The 12,922-nt window shown below is 50.3% G+C and overlaps 1 protein-coding gene across 1 annotated transcript; it reads left to right on the top strand.

Moving 5' to 3' along the window:
- The first annotated feature begins 57 nt into the window (after positions 1-57).
- KIF3B (kinesin family member 3B) lies at positions 58-12,311 on the top strand. The gene is made up of 9 exons (XM_065691861.1): positions 58-123; positions 4,245-5,683; positions 6,250-6,351; positions 6,861-6,983; positions 7,087-7,205; positions 7,432-7,545; positions 8,061-8,166; positions 8,365-8,543; positions 8,798-12,311. The coding sequence occupies exons 2-9, from the start codon at positions 4,301-4,303 to the stop codon at positions 8,889-8,891; spliced, it is 2,220 nt and encodes a 739-aa protein (XP_065547933.1). The 5' UTR covers positions 58-123; positions 4,245-4,300; the 3' UTR covers positions 8,892-12,311.
- The last annotated feature ends 611 nt before the right edge of the window (positions 12,312-12,922 follow it).

The raw sequence follows: 12,922 nt of genomic DNA, 5'->3' as shown, positions 1-12,922 counted from the left end.
GGCGGCGTGGGGGCGGCCGCGCGTGTTGCTAAGGAAGTGCGTCAGAGCCGGGGGGCGGAGCCGCGCCGCCGCTTCCGGCGCGGCGGGAGGAGGCGGCCGAGCGGCTCCATGGTGACGGCGCAGGTGAGTCCGGCCCGGCCCGTGTCGGGGAGCGGCGGGGCCCGCCCCGAGCAGCCGCCGCCTCCCGGTGTGCCGCGGCTGTGACAGCCCCGCGTGGCCGCCGCCGTGCGCTCGGCCTCGCCCGCGCGGGACGCGGCGGGGCCTGCCCGTTGCCGGGCTGCCTGGGGCGAGGCCGCGGTAGGGTGGCCCCCGGTCCCTGCGCCCACCCTCGGGCTGGGTGTCCGGGTGCCGCCGGGGCCCTGCCCTGCCCGCTGTGGCGGCGGTGGGTGATGCTCGGGTGAACCGGGAACCGGGCACGGAGTCGGGGATCCAGTACCGACCCAGCCGCCCCCCGGGGCAGGGCACACCCGTGGGTGCTGCACCGAGGTGACCGTGGGCACTGAGTGAAATCAGGGCGGCTCCAGCAGCAGCCGCGGGGGGTCTGGGGTGTGCTGGGCAGGGAGGGGAGAGGGGAACAGCAGCGGAAGAGGCAGCTGCTGGGGAAGGAGTGAGACACAAGCGGTGAAGCCAGGACATTGTGAACCCCGAATATGTGCAAGGTTTAAACTGCAAGAAAGCAACAGAGCTGTTGAAGGGGTACCTGGGGGTGTGCAGGGACGGGAGGGGAGGGTTTAGGCACCACACTGTGGAAATCTGTCAGGGATCTTCCAGTGGAACCAGGGAACAGAGGGGCCTCGGAGGCAGGAGGGTGAGTGTGGGATGGCTGGGGTGAGGGCAGTGTGCCTGGGGCATGGCCAGCTCAGCCAGACGTGACACAGTTACCCCTGCTTACCTCTGGGTGTGGCGGGGTTTGGTGTTCCAGGCACAACCTTGCAACTTGTGCTTTGATTTCTGTCCCTCCTCTCTTGGTCATCTGGAGCACATCTTCAGATGCATTCATCTCAGGCTTGACCTTGACGCATAGGGACCTGGCTGAGGTTGCTTTAGGCTGGAGTAATGTCCTGAGCAAAGTCCTCTCCCCATGGCAGAGGAGCAGATGGCCCAGTGGCCATCCCAGCTCCACTGCCCGTTCTTGTCCAGCTGTGCCAGGCAGCTCCAGCCTTGGAGTTTCTGCGCAATACAAACACCACCGACTAATTGAGTTCATTTTCCAGTTACCCAGGTGGGTGAGTCTGAGAAGAAACAGCATTTGTTGTGCTTCCAGGAGACTTCGCAGCAGTAGCTGCGGTGGTTCCTCATGGCTTGTTCTGAAACCAGCCCAAATCAGGGAAGATAAGTTCTTTGTGACTGTATAAAGATTCTTGCAAGTGCAATGGGAAAGGAGTTAGAGGATTAGCAAGCTCACGTTGATGAGATCTAATACCCTGAAGAACAGCAAATTCACATTGCAAATTTTGTTCCATGTACTCCTGTCCAAAACCAGTCTGGGTGAGCACTGACTTGGTTCTGATCATTTAGGGTTGGTCACAGTTGATTATAAAAGTGGTGCTGTTCATCAAAAGTGTATTTTTGATATTAATAACATAAAATAAATGAAGGCTCTGCTCTGCAGAATTGATGCCTAATTGAGTATTTGCCAATGCACATAAATGGCAAGGTTGTTACAGGAGCTTGTCCTATAAAATTGTCTCCTGTGCATGAGAGCTGCAGGAATATCTCCAGTAGATACAGAAGGAGAAATGTGTGTTTGTGCGTTCAGCTGCTTGTGCTGAGTAGAGGGGAAGCTGCTCTTTGTAATTCTGTAAGACTTGTTCTCGTTCCATGTGTCCTTTCTGTGCTGATGTTCTGGAATATGTGTTCCTTGTGGGCCAGACAGCACAGTCACCTTATTTGGGGCTGGAAATTGGGGAGCAAATGTTTGTATTCCATAGCAATCCAAAATTCCAACAGTGGTTTGAATTCACTGGGCAGGTTGTGAAGTGCTGCTTCTAGATGATTGTCGCATTTGGTCGGTTCAGTGCATGTGCCTCATCTTCCTCCTGATAGCTACTAATGCTATTCCTGGGAATAGCGAGGAGCCAGGCGCTTCCCCTCACAAACCAGGGAAATTCCAAAGGCCCCAGTGAGGTTTCTGGACAATTCTGAAGCGTGTTTATGTGTTATTCTCAGGTTGGGTTTTGTACAGGCTGGCAGTCGGATCTTGGGCCAGAAATGTTATGTTTCCTTTCTCAGTACTCCAGCTCTGCTCCTGAGTCCTCTGCCCCCTTCCTGGAGAAGCTCCTGAGATGTGCAGTTACTGAGTAAAGAGCAAGTAGACAAAATCCACGGGTAGTAGAACAGTGAGAACATCCTGAGGAGGCCGGAGCTGATGCCTGCCTGAGGGGTTCAGGGTGGTTGGTCTCACATTACTTCCACTTGTCAAAAGCATCTCGGAGCTCTCCCTGAAAGATAATTTGGAAAGGAATTAGAAATCCCATGGCATTCCACAAGCTGTGCCTCTCGGATCTTCCTTGCGGTTGCTTTAGCAGGAGCCGTCTTTGTGTTCTCTTGTAAATGGCAGCTGCTTGTGCTAATGTCTGGGGGAGGCAACAGCATGTACCCAGAGTCAGGAAGGACTCAGATCTGTGAGCTGGGTTTATGCAACCTGAATTTAGATGGATGCTGAATCCTGTAAACAGGATCCAGCAGGAGCACTTGGAGCAGGAGCCTGGGGTGTTTCAGTAGGTGCTTGGACAGAGCTGGCTTTGGTGGGAAACCCTGGTAAAAGTATATTGCTAGAGGCAAAAATAACAGCAGAGATCTGTGAGAGGAGTTGTGCTTGAAATAGCCAAAGCAGCCTTGGTTGTCTTGACTCCCCCTGTAACAACAGGAGCACAAGGAGGACTGAGAAGGACACTCCTGCTCCATTGCAGGAACCTTTCACAGAGGGTAGTCCCATCCCAGAAAGAGGAATGTGAGCTCCAAGGCCTGAGGCTTTATGGAATTCTTATAAGAAGTGATGTGCAAGGAGCTGAAAGGCACCTTCGGAAGCCTGAGAAGGGCAAATCCTGGCGGGTGTCTGCCTCGAGATCCTCTGGTTACTTGAGCATAATGTAGATGACTCCATAGCTTTTCCTCCTGCTCCCTGCTGAACACCGGCGGGAATGCTGCTCCCTGCTGAACACAGGCGGGAGTGCTGCTGCCCGGAGTAAGTGTGCAGGCGCTGCTGGAGAAAAAAATACAAATGAAAGGTCAGCATTGACTGGGAAGTTTGGAATTGGAACAGACAGATGAGGAGTTCTGGGGCTGCGGGTGCACTGAGAGCAGCCATCCAGCGTTGGGGCACAGGCCCACAGTGATATCAGTGTCTCTGTTACAACTCTTTTCACTCGATTCTGCACAGAAAGGAAAGGTGATGTCAGTTTTCCCAAGTGTGGAAGTGCAGAATATCCAGGGAATGTGATGCCTGGAAGTGGACAAACTATTTAATGATTTTAGCTTGGATCCTTACAGCTGCTGCATTAAACATGTGCTGTTCTGTAAGCAGCTTCTAGAAAGTGACTTTAAAGTGTAATGCACAAGAGGAAAAAGCATTTGAATGGCATCCCAGGAACCACTGTCAGTTAAGAAAACCCAGGATGAGTTTAAACCTCCTGGGGCAGGATGGTCCTGGTGACACATCACACGTGAGGGGATTGTAGTATAAATGTCTCCAAATATGGGAAGGTTTTGACAGTACCTGGGAGGTGTAAGAAGAGGCAACTCCTCTGGAGTTTTGGTAGGTAGCTGAAGCACTGAAAGCACCTGACTGATCCGCTTCCAAGAGCCTGAGCAGTATGGACAGAGCAAGCCTGTACTAGGTATTCAAAACAGCAGATTTAAACCCAAAAGCCTGACTGCAAAGCAAATGAACAGCAAAGTATTATAGCATTTTTATAAGTGATATGTTACTTTGAGAAATCATTTAAAAAGCATTATGACTATTTTTAAAGGGAAAGGAAAGGATCTCTACCAACTGTGAAGGTGTGATTTGATGATTTTTTGCAGCAGAGCTTTGTAGGAATGGTGCCATTTGCTGGACAGGCTGTGGCAGAACAATTCTGTCTCAGTTCAGGGCTCTTTACAGTTTCCATGTGGTACATTGATTTTATTGTTCACAACCCCTCACAACCTAATGAATGCAAAATGCTGCTCGAATAGATGAGTTGAATCTTTTCCTTTGTTGAAAATTAAAACTGCCCTCATGTATTCCCGCTTTGTTCCAGGTTTCTGGCCTGGGATCTTCCGCCGCTCAGGTCCCATCAGGCACAGCCCTGCTGCCATGTCGAAGCTGAAGAGCTCCGAGTCTGTGAGGGTGGTGGTGCGATGCCGGCCGATGAACAGCAAGGAGAAGACAGCCTCATATGAAAGAGTTGTTAACGTGGATGTCAAGCTAGGGCAGGTCTCGGTGAAGAATCCACGGGGAACGGCTCATGAACTGCCTAAAACCTTCACCTTCGATGCTGTGTATGACTGGAACTCCAAACAGGTCGAGCTCTACGATGAGACCTTCAGACCTCTGGTGGACTCTGTCCTGCAAGGGTTTAATGGGACAATCTTTGCCTATGGGCAGACTGGGACAGGGAAAACATACACGATGGAAGGGGTGCGGGGTGATCCTGAAAAAAGAGGGGTCATCCCCAACTCCTTCGATCACATCTTCACCCACATCTCTAGATCCCAAAATCAGCAGTACCTAGTGAGGGCGTCTTACCTGGAGATCTACCAGGAAGAAATCAGAGACTTGTTATCAAAGGATCAGTCCAAGCGGCTGGAGTTAAAGGAGAGGCCAGACACGGGTGTGTACGTCAAGGACCTGTCCTCCTTCGTTACGAAAAGCGTCAAAGAGATCGAGCACGTGATGAACGTGGGGAACCAGAACCGCTCGGTGGGAGCCACCAACATGAACGAGCACAGCTCCCGGTCCCACGCCATTTTCGTCATCACCATCGAGTGCAGCGAGCTGGGACTTGATGGGGAGAACCACATCCGGGTGGGGAAGCTCAACCTGGTCGACCTTGCGGGCAGCGAGCGGCAGGCGAAGACTGGAGCCCAGGGGGAAAGGTTGAAGGAAGCCACCAAAATCAATCTCTCTCTCTCGGCTTTGGGCAATGTTATCTCTGCCCTAGTAGATGGCAAAAGCACACACATTCCATACCGGGACTCGAAGCTGACGAGATTGCTTCAAGACTCCTTAGGTGGCAATGCCAAAACGGTGATGGTGGCCAATATAGGCCCTGCCTCTTACAATGTAGAGGAGACTCTGACGACACTGAGGTATGCCAATCGTGCCAAGAATATCAAGAACAAGCCACGAGTGAATGAGGATCCCAAGGATGCTCTGTTGCGAGAGTTCCAGGAAGAGATCGCTCGACTCAAGGCACAGTTGGAAAAACGGTCTATTGGCAAAAGAAAGAGGAGGGAGAGGAGGAGAGAAGGAGGGGAAGAGGAGGAAGACACTGAAGAGGGTGAAGATGAAGGCGATGACAAAGATGACTATTGGAGGGAGCAACAGGAAAAGCTGGAGATTGAGAAGAAAGCCATAGTTGAGGATCACAGCTTGGTGGCAGAGGAAAAGATGAGGCTGCTGAAAGAGAAGGAGAAGAAAATGGAGGACCTGAGGCGAGAGAAGGAAGCCACAGAAATGCTGAGTGCTAAAATCAAGGTAGAGTTCTCCCTTGTCACGCTTACTGAAAGCCATTTGTTTAGGCTGTGGGGAGAATGGAGGGTTTCCCAATTTGGAAAGACATTTCCCAAGTTTCCAGGGTAGAGATTTGTGTCTGGATTGGAAGGTTTTAAAACAAACTATTTCTAGCCTGAAATTGAAAGTTCCACCATTAATTACACATTTCCATATTCATGAGTCGTTTCATTGTTCTTCTGTGCTGATCTTGTAGGATCTTAAGCAGTCAGCAGAGCGGAATGAGATGATGTGCCTTTTCACAAGCTGTAGCATAAAGAATGCTTCAGTGTCACAGATCAGTAACAAGATCTTCACCGGAGAGCACAGGGTTTGGTTCTCCAGCCTTTGCTTTGCCACACGTTGCAGCAGTGCTCCATTCTGAGCAGTTACAGATTCCTTAATCCCACAGTTTGATGGGAATTTTAAGCAACAGTGATTGTTGTAGCAGCTGCCTCAAAAGAGAACGTTAAAGGAGGGAGCTGCCCTGAGGAGCGGGTTACATTCTGTGGTCATGGAGAGCAGCCTCTGACCTTGGTTCTCCCTTTCAGGCCATGGAAAGCAAGCTTCTGGTGGGAGGGAAAAACATTGTGGACCACACAAATGAACAACAGAAAATCCTGGAACAGAAACGACAGGAAATCGCAGAGCAGGTACGAGGAAGAACGTTGGTTGTTTTGTATCAAAAGCCTTGGACAGAACTTCTCTAAAACGTTGTGTCAGGAGAAATGATAAGAACATTGTTCCAGGGTGAACCCTAAAATCGATTCAATGGCAATAGTTTATCGCAAAGAAGGGGGAAGGGCTCGTGCCCTGTTTGTCAGTGTATGAAAAGAAGGTTTGTAATGGTTTCCTTCAAGTGCAATGACCAGTACAAATGGATAAAAATAAGAAAAGAATCTAAACATGATGTTTGACTCTTTTCATTGAAGCTGGAGCACTTATTCACCTGATTTTAGCAGCAAAATAAGGACAAAGGAGACTTAATGCTTCTGGTATTTCTAAGGCAAGAGATAGGAATAACCAGAAGCTAAAGCGAGAGCCCTGGAACCCAGGGAAGTAAAACCGGGTTTATTGCTGTGGTTAAATGCTGGTTTCTTGTGTGTCCCCCAGAGGTGACAGTGTGATTGTGGTGTTTAATGTCCTGTGTCACATTCTTCAGAAACGTCGGGAGCGAGAAATCCAGCAGCAGATGGAAAGTCGGGATGAGGAAACACTGGAGCTGAAGGAGACCTATAGTTCTCTTCAGCAAGAGGTGGACATAAAGACCAAAAAGCTCAAAAAGGTAAAAGGAAATGATTCCCTGGGTCAGGAATAAAGTCAGCTTGTGTGTGAAGGTGAAGGGAATGTTGACAAGTGATGACTTTGGCTGTTGTTGTCCATTGCAGTTGTTTTCCAAGCTGCAAGCTGTGAAGGCAGAGATCCATGATCTCCAAGAAGAGCACATCAAGGAGCGCCAGGAACTGGAACAGACCCAGAATGAACTTACCAGGGAACTGAAGCTTAAGTAAGTCCCATCATTGCCTGCTGTTACCTGTAACAGAGGTGGTTTCTTTGGGTGGGGAGTGGAGGGACTGCATTGCACGTGTTTGTGGAACAAGATATAAATGAGAGAAACCCAAACCATTCCTCCCTTTCCAGGGCTGTATTAAGTCTGGGGGAGAGGAGCAGTGGAGAAACTCATCTGCTAATCATGTTTCTTGTGCTCTTCTTGTTTTTATGGCTGTGTGTAGGCACCTCATTATTGAAAATTTTATTCCCTTGGAAGAAAAGAACAAGATCATGAACAGATCATTCTTTGATGAAGAGGAAGACCAGTGGAAACTGCATCCCATAACCCGGCTGGAGTGAGTGCACTTCTGGTCTTGTCTTGGGATGGAATTATAGGCCATAGAAAACCCTCTATCCATCAAGAACAAGGTACCCCAGTGGAGGGATCAAATCAGGGATTTAAACTGGCCCTCTCTAAAGTTCCTAGCAGTAAATTCCCATCACATTTCTTTCCTGGTTTAGGCAGGAAAGCTCTCAAAAATAACCATAATTATTATGATGAGAGCTGTGGCTACATCCTGCCTCTCTACACAGCAAGTTCTGTACAGCAAATACAGAAAGCTGGGTGCAGCTGAGTGCACCTGCAGCTTGTGTAGTAAAAATACATAGAAATCCTCCCCTGGGAGCAGATTACACAGGATGAGTACCTGACCTTGTTCTCTCTGTACAGCTGTGCCTGCAAGTGCAGCCCAGGTCGCTTCTGCTCTCGAAACTTATTTCTTTGTGGAATTTGCAGATGTTTTAGCTCATAATCTCTAAGAGGAGCCTTTGGCTTTGGTGTGTAATAGACTGAATGTCTGGTTTTCTTTAGTAACCAACAGATGATGAAAAGACCAGTATCTGCTGTAGGATACAAAAGGCCACTGAGCCAATACGCCAGAACATCCATGATGATTCGTCCCGAGGCGCGGTACAGGGTAAGCCCAGATGTGGTTACAACCTTCACGTGTTCACCCTCCTCATCAGGGGAATGGGAATGTCAGAATGGGAATGTTAGTTTTTATATGGGATGTACATATGTACAGTGTTGAAGTACTTCAGGATAAGCTTCTGGAGAGAAAAGAAACAATTTGCCTGAAAGCATGCAGACTTTGACTGTGCTTTCACTGTCTCAGGCAGAGAACATTGTGTTGCTGGAACTGGACATGCCCAACCGAACAACGAGAGACTATGAGGGGCCAGCCATCGCTCCCAAAGTTCAGGCAGCTCTAGAAGCAGCTCTGCAGGATGAGGATGAGATACAGGTGGATGCTTCAACCTTTGAGAGCACTTCCAATAAGAAATCAAAACCCAGGTGAGTTGGACTCTCAGAAGCAGGCTGACAGGAGCAGAGCACAGGTACGGTTGCTGTTTGTCAGCACTGCTCATCAGTGAAGAGAAGGCTCAGGTGTAGAGCAGAGAAAGGGATGCAGGGCAGAAGAGAAAGCTGAGGCTGATTAGAGAATAAATCCAGTAAAAAAGAAAATCAGCTTTTGGAAGAGTTTTTTTGACAAGTGACAGGTGACATTGTTGGGGCTTTTTATTATTTTTTCATTTTGATTTCTTCAGGCCTAAAACTGGAAGGAGATCGGGGGGACCCTCGTCAGCGGGGCCCCACAGTTCTCAGCTGTACCCACAGTCCCGGGGGCTGGTTCCCAAGTAAAACCAGCAGTTCCTCTCCAGGGCACGAACTGCCTTTGTCTTCTGAGAGCAGAGACAAGTACAGACTGCAGAGAACGCCCAGGCAGCCTCCAGCCCCTTCCCCTGGAGATGTCCTCTGCTGCTAAACTGACTTGTGCCAGTCCAGGGGCACTGAGCCTTGCTGGAAGATCTGTGCTTGCAATTCGGCTTTTGGCCTCTGTGGGAAACAGACTTTAGTTAGGAAATCAGAACTGCATGAGGTACGTTAAAGTGTATTAGAAGCAATGGGAAGCATGTGGATCACCTCACAGCATCACCATCTCTCCTCCTGCACTCGCCCTCTTGCTGCACTGGGCTTTTTTGCTGTTGGGCAATCAGAAGAGTTGAAAGTCATCTCAACAGAAGCACCAGAGCTCCATAGTGAGAACCAAAGGAGTCTAAAAAGCAGAGGATCTGTTCAAATTTGACGAGGTGCTCAGTTTTTCCATCTTCCTGCTTGAAAGACTGGCATCATCATTTGGGGTTAAGCAGCAGGTCTGGCCAGGGGGGTTGGCAGCGCTCAGCCTGTGCTCACCACCAGATGGCTGTGCCTCCCTTAATGCTGTAGGACAAAAAAGGGGTCTTAAAAGCAACTTTGTGCTCTCTAGAAGGGAAGCAGTAGAAGCTGAAGTCCCTTCCTTGTTTACGGACATAAGTAAGAGCTCCTCTAAACTGACCTCCTGCAGACCTCACCCCTACCAACAGGAACCACCTTGTCAGAGAACACATCTGCACTCCAGTGCCAGCTTCGCAGCTTTTCCTCTCTCTTGCCTCCATCCATACCCCTGGCATTTGAAACCTGTGTCCATATGAAGTCTCTAAGCTGCAGGATGGCAAACAGCCATTTTCTCACGTCTCCCACATGAAATATCTCTTCATGGGAAATGTAGCATTGGCTCAGAGCTGGCTTCCAGCAGGCTCATGGAGCTGACTCTGCTCTTCCCAGTGAGCTGGGCAGAGCACCGAGATGTGGAGCTGCCTTTGAGCGCACTCTCCTTGTAAGTACAGTCCCTTCTCTTGGTGCCCAAGGAGGTTCAGCGTTCGGTACCTCTTGTGCCTCATCTATTCCATGTTAGCAGCTTTGCCTTTGCACCTCCAGCCCATGCAGAGCCCACCGGGAGCAAAAGCACAAGTCTGGGTATTGGAATCTGGTACCAATTCCAGGGGTTTTACTTTGGAAACAAGGGAGGGAGAACTCCTGCTTTTGATGGTCTCTTTGCAAAGTTGCCCTATGACTAAAGCAGGCTCCTGTGGTGCTGCAGGCTCATGTGGCAGAGTCGAGGGAGGTGCAGCTGCCACACTAAGGAGAGTTAAGGTGTCCCTGTCTAGTGTCTCACAGCTCATGTGTAAGTTTTAGTTCACTGTATATTGCGACTTTGGATGTTGCTTTTTCTGGTTGCTGTTGGCTGTCATTCTACAAACGCGTTTACCCATTTCCTCTCCCTGACTGATGACTTCCTCCAGACTGACACATGCGAGCGTACGAGGACTTGCCTGGTTTTAGACATGCTCTGAGGTGTGGGCTCTGCCTTGTGTGCTGGGTGTCTGCTGAGCCGCTTCACCCAGGCTGCAGAGCCCCAGGGGCAGAAGGACCGAACACTTGGCACAGCTCACCTCGCATCCTGCGGGCATGGTGCCTCGGTGAGCTGCCCCCGTGTAACACTGCCTGGATTTGTGGAGTGCTTTTCTGGACCCCTCAAGATTAATATGTATATTAGTTTTGGTGGAAGAAAGAGGAGTTTGCTTGTAATTGTGAGAGCAGGCATCTGACAAATGTCTTTCAACATGGAAACCTGACATAATCTTCCTTTTTATAAAGCGCTGTTTATGTACAGGGCCTTTTATCTGGCTCTTGTTGCATAATGTAATGTCACCTTCTTTTCCCTCTCCTGCCTCTTTCTCTCCAGCACATCCTTGTCTGTGCTTGGACATTTTAAAAGATGATTGTATGGTGTAAGTGCTCAGATGATGAAACATAGGGGTCCAAAACCTGAAATAGCAACAAAATACATAACCACGTGCATGTACATACCTGTGTACATGTATGTTTTATGTGACTCTTGGATACCCAGGCACATCAGCGCCTGCACATGCGCACACACTTCCTCAGTTGCTGCTTTTCCATGGGGAATTCTGTATTTGACTCACATGCTGGAAATTCCGCTCGTGGCAGGGCCGGGTCAGTGGAAATGGCAGGGCAAACCCCACTGGTCTGTTGTAGTGTTTAGCTGGTTGGTACGTCAGACAGGCTCTGCTTTTAATTCTGTAGAAATTCATTAGCAAGGATGGGAAAAGAATAAACCTGGATATTTAGTCACTGTATTTAAATTGAGGCTGGGGCTGGAGGTTTGGTTAGTGTCTTCATGGGCAGATCCTCACACGAGCTTTTACTCTCATTCTGATGGACTCGCCCTCACACTTCTCTGTGTGGGTGCTCCTCAGTGGCACTGACACGGAAATAGAGACATTGTCTTAAGCTGTAGGGAACATGTTGAGCTCTGGGTTGAAGTTTTTAAGAAGCATTCCTGAGCGTTTGCCCCTCTCCGGGTGTTATCTGAACCATCTGGGCTTCCTGCAGCTTAACGGCCAAAGGCAGGAAATCAGCTGCCTCCTGGAAGAGGCCCTCGGACACTCTGCGCCCTCCATTTCTTCATAGGAATGTTTCACATCCTCCTCTTTGCTCTGATCTGTAGAATGGGATCTTTTTTAAACAGCACCATGGAGGAGTCTGCCCGTGGCTCTGGGCACAGGCACCACGTCACGGTGAGGCATAGGAATTAAAGTATTTTCTTAAAGGCCTTTATGTAGCTCTAAAGCCTTTCTAAAACATATGCATGCTGCTCGAATTTTAAACCACACGCATCCGTCCAGCAGCTCGGGCTGGCAGATCAGAGCTGTGCTCAGTGGGGTTTTAGGTGTCAGTCTGCCTTTGCTGAGCACCGACTGCTGCAGGGTTTCTATAAGACACCTGCAAACCTGGAGCCGTCCTCTCCTTGGTCTGTGTAAGGCTTTCAATGGCTCAGAGCGACTCCTGGGGCTGTTTCTGCTGTGTTCAAGCACAGATTGGAACAGATAACCTGCAAACCGTGTGACTGATGTGGAAACAGAACTGCAATGAGAACGCGGGTCCTGCCTGTGCTGTGCCTGTGCTCCAGGCGCCGTCTCCAGCCCCTCTCAGCCTGAAGCAGGAGCCGCAGGCAGTGTCCGTGTGAGGACTCCCAGCTCCCTGGAGATCCGCCCATCTCCACCTCCTTTAGGTGATCTGTAGACAACCTGTCAATAGTTCTGTCCATAGTTTTACAGCTTGTATTTATTTGTATCATCTCTTTTGTCTAGGAATGTAAAGTGAGCCTAAGATACAACGTGTAATAAAAGTCAATGAGATTTATTGCATCTATCAAAACGCGGCAGTTGTTCATCCTTAAGTCTGTGAGTAATGGCAGAGCTCAGTGACTTACAGTCACCTCGGGATCTGACTTCATGGTTTACAAAACCTGTGGTATTTTTCTTCCAAAAAGTAAATATTTGGGCAATCTACATTATTATTAATGGCGCTGAAGGAACCCCCAACAACCGGCGTCTTCTGCCCAGGCAAGGCCGGCTCCGCGCAGAGAAGCAGCTGCAGGGCACAACCGGGGGCCGACCCCGTCTCCCTGCTCGCGGCGGGAGGAGGCCGGATGCGTGGCAGCCCCCGCTCCAACCGGAGCCCGCTCCTCCGGCCGCTGCCCAGGATATGGGGCCCCGCGGCTGTGAGGGGAGGCCGCAGCCGGTCCCAGCATGCCGCGCGGTGCGCGCGGCGCCCGCCGGGAGCTGTAGTCCGCAGGGAGACAGAAGGCGTTGATGCTGGCGGAGCCGCGGACTACAACTCCCAGCAACCCTTGCGGTTTGTTTTCCTTCAAACGAGGCCCAGGCCCCTCCGCGCGCCTCGCGCTGCCGGCCCCTCCCCTTTCAGTCGCGGCGCGCGGGTCCCGCCGTGTCCCGCCGCGGCCACCGTCGTCGAGCCCCGCCTCCTTC

This window comes from Lathamus discolor, chromosome 11 (genome assembly GCF_037157495.1).
Source record: "Lathamus discolor isolate bLatDis1 chromosome 11, bLatDis1.hap1, whole genome shotgun sequence".
In the NCBI taxonomy this organism is placed as follows: domain Eukaryota; kingdom Metazoa; phylum Chordata; class Aves; order Psittaciformes; family Psittacidae; genus Lathamus; species Lathamus discolor.
This window is presented reverse-complemented; position numbering and strand designations above follow the sequence as displayed.